At 37.0% G+C, this 10,268-nt stretch overlaps 1 protein-coding gene across 4 annotated transcripts in view; it reads left to right on the forward strand.

Annotated features, from left to right (window-relative positions):
• Window positions 1–10,268, forward strand: part of Imp (IGF-II mRNA-binding protein) — a 470,640-nt gene that overhangs the window by 64,834 nt on the left and 395,538 nt on the right. For 2 of the 4 annotated variants that reach the window (XM_067133623.1, XM_067133619.1), the window contains exon 2: window positions 3,234–3,309. The exons of the other annotated variants lie outside the window; for them this stretch is intronic. In XM_067133623.1, the coding sequence (XP_066989724.1) occupies window positions 3,285–3,309 (25 nt within the window). In that variant the 5' untranslated portion in view covers window positions 3,234–3,284. The remainder of the gene's footprint in view (window positions 1–3,233; window positions 3,310–10,268) is intronic. 4 annotated transcript variants of the gene reach the window in all.

Genomic DNA, 10,268 nt, shown 5'->3' on the forward strand with positions numbered 1-10,268 from the left:
TATTTGCTCCAGTAACTACGAAAAATAAAATTAGTATCTTTATATATATACATATATACTGTACAGTATGTATATATATGTACTGTATGTGTATATATGTATATATATATATATATATATATATATATATATATATATATATATATATATATATATATATATATATATATATATATATATATATATATATATATATATATATATATATATATATATATATATGTGTGTGTGTGTGTGTGTGTGTGTGTGTATTTTATTTTATGAACGGGAAAAATGAAATAGTTAAGTATTAGAAAATTTTTTTTATTTTGGATAATTAAACTGCCTCCACTAAAAATATTTTTCCATATATAATATGTTATGTAAACAAAAAATGAATTTTGTAAATCTGACTCAAATAATTACATAATATACTTGAAAGAACGACAGAGAATTTTTCTTATAAATGTATCAAATGTGTATAGTGATACTCCATCTCTTAGTCACTTCCATTTTAAGTGTCAAATCCACCCTGTCAGAGCATTCAGGAATGAGAAAGTTGGCTAACTTTTTTCTTGAAAGGCTTGACATGTTCATTCTCTTGATATCGAGTGGGGCATTGTTATGTACTGACTCTGGGGTTGGGGGTGGGTGTAAATTTGAAGGCTTTGTTCATTCCTTGGCTGCATTATACACAACAAGTCTTTTACCTATTTTTTACATTCAGTCTTGACATCTTGAAGAGCCGTATCTTATTTAAAACCCTGAGGGTAGTAATGCCGTCAGTGCACCTCAGGCGGTGCACTGTAGGCTTTACTTAAGGTTCAGCCTTCGACCCCTGACTGCAACCCCTTTCATGTCTTTTACTGTACCTCCTTTCATATTCTCTATATTCCATCTTACTTTCCTCATCCCTCTCCTAACAATTGATTCATGGTGCAACTGCTTTGAGGTTTTCCTCCTGTTACACCTTTCAAACCTTTTACTGTCAGTTTCGGCTTCAGCGCTGAATGACCTCATAGGTCCCAGTGCTTGGCCTTTGGCCTAAATTCTATACTCAGTTCCATTCATAACTTATTTAAAACCATGATTCGAACTTAGATAGACAGGCAGTTTCATCAATAAAGCAATCCTATCCCGAGGTACGACATATTTTTATTAATCTTGCTATTCTCTTTAGTGTATTCTGCTGCTTTCTAAATTGTTTAGGAAATAGATGGTGATAGAGTTTCTGTAATCCACGCTACTTATGAAACGCGTAATCACACGTTTCTTAATAGAACATTCATCAAGATATTTAGTAACGAAAGCAGTTTTTCTCAGGTGGTTTCCAGGCCATATCTTAACAAATTCCGAATTTGTCAGCAGATTCGTTTTCTTCATTTGTATATTAAATTTTGTCTTTAAAAAGACTCCAGTATCCTCCTCTCATTTCTCCTCTGTATGGAAGGTATTGGTAAGGAAACATGGTTTCTGCATAATATGTCTTCCATTTCGTATTTTTCTGTAGAAGGACATCTACAAAGTGGCCGGCTGCAGGATACTAATTTGCACATCACACTTACCGTCCATTTTCGTATTTCCTTCCAAGGCCAACACAGCATTTGCTCATTTGCCTCCAGTTTGAGCTCATGTGAACTGGTTTCCCGTCTCTGTGAAATTGGGCAAACTGTTTCCCCTGCCTTTCGCAGTTCCGCGGACTCAGTCGTGCGATTGTGATAAAGACTGTGGAGTTAGAGATTTTATACCAGTTGTCTACGTATGTATAATTGACGTCAATTCTTCAAGCAAGTTCTTCAGAATTTGTTGTATCTCTACGCCTGATTCGACAAGAGAGTCATTTGTTTAAAACCCATCAGTATTACTCAGTCAATACTTGGAGCGAATAATGCAATTGCGGAATTACCTGAAGAATGACGAATGACCCTTGAACACCACAAGTGACTCGCTTTAAATTGTTTTGAAATGAGGAAGCAATTCCTTCCTCTTCTCGATTCGTTTAAATAGACGACGAATCTTACGCAAGGGATCACTTCCGGGATTTGCACTGTTGTCACTGAAATGCAGCAAGAACACCGCCCCCCCCCCGCCCCGTACGGGGCAGTGCCGTCAGTGCACCTCATGTGGTGCACTGTAGGCATTACTTAAGGATCTTTGCAGCGTGCCTTCGGCCCCTAGCTGCAACCCCTTTCGTTCCTTTTACTGTACCTCCTTTCATATTCTCTTTCTTCCATCTTACTTTCCTCAACCATCTCCTAACAGTTGATTCATAGTGCAACAATGAGGTTTTCCTCCTGTTACACCTTTCAAACCTTTTACTGTCAATTTCCGTTTCAGCGCTGAATGATCTCGTAGGTCCCAGTGCTTGGGCTTTGGCCTAAATTCTATATTCAATTCAATTCAGCAAGAACACCAACGAAGAAAGTCAATTGGAAGACATAATTATACCGAAAGTATCCGATGATATGAAATGGTTAAACACACTCACACACACACACACACACACACACCTTCTACATTTGACTTTAAACAGATTTCATCTGAAAAACTTGGATGATCACAGTACTGTGATCACATGTGTGCCTATTTGTTTCTTTTCCCTGACGGTCGATACGTCCAGATCACAGTACAGCGTAAATAGCATGTAATAAATACCATTTCTCGGTTGAATGCAGATGTTTTGCTTCCTAAAAACCAATCAGTTTAATGATGCTGTTTCTTCATAGCTTGACTATTGAAGTTTGTGATAATGTCACTATCCTCTAATTAGAAGTGCTTGATTCCCTGTCATTGTCTTGAAGTATATACAATGAAAGGAAGGACGTGGCTCTTATGCCATCGTGATAATGACAATTAGTTACATAATTACTTTATAGGAGGTGAATGGGATGGGGTTGCAGGCTGTGAAATGGGGCTGGGGAACATTGTTTATCAATGGGTGTGCTTCATAAGATTTAAAGAAGTGTTGGTAAGTTGTGGGTGTGGGGGGGGGGATGAATTTACCTTGACAGGAAATATGCAGTCTGAATGTACATGTACCTGTAAGTGTTGCCTTAAAAGCAAGTCCCTGTGCTTGCATTAGCTGAATAACCTGATTATATATATATATATATATATATATATATATATATATATATATATATATATATATATATATATATATATATATATATATATATAGGCCTAAAACCAAATGTATTAATTCAAACTTTCACGTTTCACTTTAACCTTCTATTATCTTTTATTTATTTCAGGTAATGTAACCAACAGCCACATCCGTATATACCCTGATTCTGGACGCGCTGATGACCTCTCAGTCTGTAACGCCAGGTAATCTTTCAGTTACTCTTCCGTTGAATATGTAAGATGCACAAGAAATAGCGTGCTGTTTAGTGTTGTTGCTTGGAAATCAATGGAAGATTATTCTATATTCTTTTATCCCTTGTTTTCATTTATGATGTATAGTATAGTATAGCTTGTCAATTTTATATATGTATAGGTAGAACTAATATATATATATATATATATATATATATATATATATATATATATATATATATATATATATATATATATATATATATATATATACATATGCACACAATAATTGTATATAACCAGATATTTTACATTGTGCATTAAGTGTGTTATGTTTGTTGCTGTGTAAATGAGAGAGAGAGAGAGAGAGAGAGAGAGAGAGAGAGAGAGAGAGAGAGAGAGAGAGAGAGAGTCCATGTCTTACTATAAAAATGCAATTGCAATTTTCTCGTCTCGGAGGACTTGAGTATTTTAAATCATTTTGCATTAACATAGTTTTTGCATTTAATCTAAGGGACTATAACACTCATCACTTATCTTCCAGCGAAGAAAGGATGCTGTGTCCTATATCCTTTCCCCTCTGTCTCTATCTTTTAATGAGCAGGATATCTCTCAGAAACTTCTGGAAGGAATCCTGTCCAACTTCCAAGGGAGATAGGGCATGGCGCAGGGTCAGAGGTCCTTCAATTTTGGGGGGGATTTCGCTTACTGGAATTTAGTGAATTCTGTGTTATTCTGGTACAGTTTCGTGAACTGGACTGAATGAAGTTTTAGATGAAAATCTCTCTCTCTCTCTCTCTCTCTCTCTCTCTCTCTCTCTCTCTCTCTCTCTCTCTCTCTCTCTCTCTCTCTCTCGTATAATATAATGAAAATCAGCTTGATTGCAGAATACTTTATCTGACCGCTGCAACTCTCTCTCTCTCTCTCTTTCTCTCTCTCTCTCTCTCTCTCTCCTCTCTCTCTCTCTCTCGTATAATAATATAATAAAAATCAGTTTGATTGTAGAATGCAATACTTGGCCGCTGGAACGCTCTCTCTCTCTCTCTCTCTCTCTCTCTCTCTCTCTCTCTCTCTCTCTCTCTCTCTCTCTCTCTCTCTCTCGGGGATCCCACACTTGTCTTTAAAACAGCTCTCTCATCCACACTTTCTCGCCCCGACAAAATGCATCTCTGTCCCCCCCTCCTTCCTCTCCTCTTGAGAGAGACACGAGCCGAACGATCTCCGATTGTCCATCATCTGAGAATTATACCCCAATGCCCGTGGGACCCTCCCATACCCCCGAACGCCCCCTAGACAATCCCTTCCTATGCACACTTAAATCACCCCGGAGTCACTGCTATAAAAGCTGAACTTGGACACGAGCGGTATCTAACCCCTCCCCTCACCCCTCCCCCTTCCGCCTCGTCCACTGGTCGTCTTCTTCTATACCCCGACAGGGGCATAATTCACCGACGCGTGCCCCACAATGGCCAAGTGGGCAGTTGCATTCAGCGTGGCTCACTGACCACCTAAACCTGCAATTGAGGATCTGAGCATCTTAAACGCACGCGCACGCGCGTACCTGCATCCCTCCCTCCCTCATCCCTCTCCTCCTCCTCCTCCTCCTCTTCCTCCTCCTCCTCCCGACTGACCACTGAAGCGGCCTTAGAGTTTTTGCTCCTCTCTGTCCCAACTCTCCCCCTGGGAGTCCCCCAAGGTGGGGGTCCCGGACGGATCTACCCATCCCGGCAGCTGAGAGATGACCATACTCCGTCCGCTGGCCACGCAGGACCCAAATGCCCGGATACCCTCTCAGACACTCGCTCCTTCCTTCCTGCTGCTGGACAGCTCGTGAACTACAACTTTTACTGCTACTTTTACCATTGCTGTTAATTTTTTTCCTTATTCCTCAGTCAGTCTTTTTTTTTATTGTTAATTTATTTTCATCTCCATAAGTTATTTGGAAATGTCTATGAAAGGCTAAATGTAACCTTAAGAACAGGTAGGAGAGAGAGAGAGAGAGAGAGAGAGAGAGAGAGAGAGAGAGAGAGAGAGAGAGAGAGAGAGAAACATAACCCATCGTCGTAGTGAATTATATTACTCCCAATCAGGAATAAAAAAAGTAGAGATGTTGGAAGACTTATTAGTCAGTTGTTTATTAGCTGAATTCATGAATGCATTCATGAATACAATATTTTTACGGAAAGAAAATAAGTTAGAACAACTGAAAGTCTGGAAGGCAGTTGTACAGTACAAGCCAAGCCGTGGGTTTCATAATAGCTTTCAAACATTGTTCTTCAGTTTGAATATTGGCAGTTAGAATTCATGTGATAGCTCCTTTTGAAGTAATGTCTTCGTATAGTTTGAAGTTTGAAATTGAGCTAGAACAACTTTTCGTTTGAGAGAGAGAGAGAGAGAGAGTTATTTCTTAGCGTAGAGATGGAATTTTTGAGTTGGGAAGTTTGTAAGTGAAAGAGAGACAAGTATAGAGAGAGAGAGAGAGAGAGAGAGAGAGAGAGAGAGAGAGAGAGAGAGAGAGAGAGAGAGAGAGTGTCATCTCTTTGCATAGAGATGAAATTTTTGTGAGTGATGTTTAAATGAGAGAATGTAGTGAATAGAAATGAGAGAGAGAGAGAGAGCCAGTAACCAAAAATCCTATGTTTATTGTCATCTCGTCAGCATCCAGTGCATGAATGTCGTTGCCATGGTAACGGCCCAGAGGAGATGGTATCAGCGTGCCAAAAGTGGTTGGTCAGTGGTACAGTACTATGCAGTAGTGTCCGCCATTTTGTTTACGGCTGCCGTCTCCAGATTTTGTTTACGGATTCCGTCGCCAGATGTTGTTTACAGATTCTTGTCAGATTTTGTATATAGGTTCTGTCTTCAGATTTTGTTTGTGTCCACTGACTTCTTGTTTTGCGTATGGGTGTTTGTTTACAGTTTTTGTCTAAAGATTTTGTTTACAGTTTTTGTCTAAATATTTTGTTTACAGTTTTTGTCTCCAGATTTTGTTTACAGTTTTTGTCTCCAGATTTTGTTTACAGTTTTTGTCTAAAGATTTTGTTTACAGTTTTTGTCTCCAGATTTTGTTTACAGTTTTTGTCTCCAGATTTTGTTTACAGTTTTTGTCTAAAGATTTTGTTTACAGTTTTTGTCTAAAGATTTTGCTTACAGTTTTTGTCTAAAGATTTTGTTTACAGTTTTTGTCTAAAGATTTTGTTTACAGTTTTTGTCTCCAGATTTTGCTTACAGTTTTTGTCTAAAGATTTTGTTTACAGTTTTTGTCTAAAGATTTTGTTTACAGTTTTTGTCTAAAGATTTTGTTTACAGTTTTTGTCTCCAGATTTTGTTTACAGTTTTTGTCTCCAGATTTTGTTTACAGTTTTTGTCTCCAGATTTTGTTTACAGTTTTTGTCTCCAGATTTTGTTTACAGTTTTTGTCTCCAAGTTTTTGTCTAAAGAATTTGTTAACAGTTTTTGTCTAAAGAATTAGTTAACAGTTTTTGTCTAAAGAATTTGTTAAAGAATTTGTTAACAGTTTTTGTCAAAAGATTTTGTTTACAGTTTTTGTCTAAAGATTTTGTTTACAGTTTTTTTCTAAAGATTTTGTTTACATTTTGTGTCTAAAGATTTTGTTTACATTTTGTGTCTAAAGATTTTGTTTACAGTTTTTGTCTAAAGATTTTGTTTACAGTTTTTGTCTAAAGATTTTGTGTACAGTTTTTGTCTAAAGATTTTGTTCACAGTTTTTGTCTTCAGATTTTGTTTATAGTTTTCTTCTTCAGATTTTGTTTATGGCTTATTTCTTCAGATTTCGTAAATGGATTATTGTCTTCAGAGTCTGACTTTTAAGATTCTGATTTCACCTCTGATCAACTTTTGTCCTTTCTGTAACAACCGAAAAAAAAAAAACTTGTAAAAGCCTTAGGAGTCTATTATGAATGGATATGGGTTACAGCGAGGCCTAAAAAGACAAGCAGATATGAGTATGTCTGTTCAAGCGAGTACTTTGCATATAGGTTGATAATATGAAACTTTCTTTTGGTTAATTTTGAAAATTAACATGTACGTTTATTTATTTGCTGAATTTTCAAAATTAACATGTACATTTATGTATTTATTTATATATTTTATTTATTGATTTATTTAATATCTTTATTTAATCGATTTCACAAGCTCCCTAAATGTTAGGATTCGTTACTCATCTGTCCTAATTACCTGAGGATTTTGTATGAGAATTAAGAGGAACCATTGGTAGCGGGGACGAAACAACTTTTATTTTGTTTGTTTACATACGAATATATATTTTTCGTTTATTTGCCTGTCTTCGTTTATTATTTGTCTCTTTGTGTATTTGTTTGTACTGTGACCTTCGTTCTTGTAACGTCATTTTCCTCATATGTCAGTCATAACAGTTCATTGTGGGTCATGAGACGTTGGTCTTCAGGTATACACAGTTATCACCTGGTGATAACTACTCTGATAAAGGTATCTCTCTCTCTCTCTCTCTCTCTCTCTCTCTCTCTCTCTCAGAACACATCAGTTCTATGTTAAGTGTTGTAATAGCTACAATGACCTCGTAACTTTCTTATGGAAGCTTTTGACTGATGCATTTGAAATATGAAGTAATATTGATAGGAATATCTTCCCCAGACAGGACTCTGAAATTCTTTGCTAAAACACGTCGAACACATCACAAGACATATAATTATGGTTTTGTTGAGGAAAAGTGCAATTTTATTACAGACTATTCTTAAAACTCGGCTCCTGTCTCAAACGAGAGTGGTATTTTTACTCTCTCTCTCTCTCTCTCTCTCTCTCTGCTGAAGCCTTTTATAGATCTGAATTGTTATTGTTACTACTTTTGTTATAAATTAGTTTTAGACAACTGATTCACATTCACAGTTAAGGGAATTTTTTCTGACCAGTCAAGCTGCACAACACTGGTTGTGTATCAGTGCTTAAAGAGATGATCATCTGTGAACGATGTTAGCAAGCGCAAGCACAGGAAGGCATATAGGCCAGCAGCTGCATCCCAAAAACCACTTGTAGAAAAGTTCCACAAACCTGGGAATTCAGGTGGGAGTTGGTAATGTGTTAAATAAGCCCTCACAAACTAACACCAGGACCTGAGTCAGTGCAGAGGTGAGATTTTCAGTGAGTCACACTGAGGAATCTGAGCTGACAAACAAGCAGTGCATCAGTGACTGAGGATGTGGTAGCGATACCACGAAAGCCCACAAAGATTCTCAGTCACTCGCCTTCGCCCTCATTCGTGACCTTCGTAAATGACACGTGACTGTCACGCTACGCTTTCGTGACAGGTACAGTTCGTGTGACTGAGCGAGAGCTTCAGGTAAGCCCTCGACACTATTGGAGTGACCCATTTTGTCAAGGTTATCGACCATCTTGGGTTGTGATAGGACTTCAGAGGAGATTTTCAGATAAGGCTTTGTGATAATCTCTCTCTCTCTCTCTCTCTCTCTCTCTCTCTCTCTCTCTCTCTCTCTCATACAAGGCTTTGAGCTTGGGAATGTTTTATATTCTCTCTCTCTCTCTTTCTCTGCATTACCCTAAGTTGTTTATACGAATTAATTAGCTGCTAGTAATTTATATTAATGTAAAATCCTAAATAAATGAACCTATGAAGTATCTCTTTAAACAAAAATAAGTGTCCGAAACAAATCTTAGTTAATATTCATTGTATATTATATTACGGATGTTGATGACCAGTTAGCAGGTGAGTAGGACGGTGACTGGTACTTCGTTGATATCTGCAGCCACGCACTTCTTGGGAAAAGTATGTCTAGTGGCATATAATGGACATTGTTATAAAATTTATCGTGAAGTAACAATTGTTGGTATATTATTTGCATGATTGATTCTGAGGTTGAATAAGGAAGTGACTGCATAGTTTTATCCAAGAAGCCACCCCTTTGTGTAGGAAACTGTTTAGTGGTATATTAAGACTTTTGTCAGGGTTTTGCCACCCCTTTTGTATAGGGGAATCGCCTTATACGGGCCCTACTTATCCCGTATTATATTTTTATTATATCATTTTTCTGATTCAGCGGCAGTTGTGAGGTGAACATGACACACACTTTCGTTTGATATTCTGTCAAGTTTGATAATTCTCTGGTACTTTAAAATCAATTTGCTACCAACGGTTGATTTTGTCACAAATAGTGGCTATTGGTTTAACAGCACCATTCACAATGCTTGTGTATGTGTGTGTGTTTGTGTGCGTGCGTGCTTGCGTATGTTGACGAAAGACAAAATATTGATGCTGTCTGCTCTGAAGACGCACTTTCGGTTCCCACGAGAGAGAGAGAGAGAGAGAGAGAGAGAGAGAGAGAGAGAGAGAGAGAGAGAGACTCATCTGGTGTAGGCCTATAGCAGTTGCCAGTTGTGGAATATAGGCCTCTCAGTCTTTTGAATTCGGTACGTTCGTTACGATACGTGGCCGTGGCTTCGGTTTTTTTTTATACGTGTTTTTATTGAACTGATTTTATTTTCAGTATTTTGAAATTTGTTCTGTCATTTCATTCTTTGAAGATCTTCAAGTTTTCTTATTCAGTAAATGATATTTGGTTTTCGTTTTAATATTTCTAAATGTTGATGTTTTTAAGGGTGGGATTTACCGAGTTTTTAATTGTTAATTATTTTTATAGTAAATGGCTACCTTACTTTTTGGTTTATGTGATTATCAGAAATAATTATCGGTTTTTCAGTTTAGGAAGCGGTATATTGATTTATTAAAGATTTTAGTTTTTTTCAGTTCGTTTCTGGTTTCCACCAAACATTCCATTATTTTTACTAATCATTAGGTTTTCTTTTAGAAAGGATTACAAATGATGGTTTATGATTTATTTTCAGATTTCCAAATAACTGTATTTTATATATATGTTCCGTTACGTTCAAGCTATTATCGGTTTATTTTGTTCGAATTCATCAAATCTATTTTCGTTTTTTCAATTATTCAATTCATACTA

This window comes from Macrobrachium rosenbergii, chromosome 34 (assembly GCF_040412425.1).
Source record: "Macrobrachium rosenbergii isolate ZJJX-2024 chromosome 34, ASM4041242v1, whole genome shotgun sequence".
Taxonomy (NCBI): domain Eukaryota; kingdom Metazoa; phylum Arthropoda; class Malacostraca; order Decapoda; family Palaemonidae; genus Macrobrachium; species Macrobrachium rosenbergii.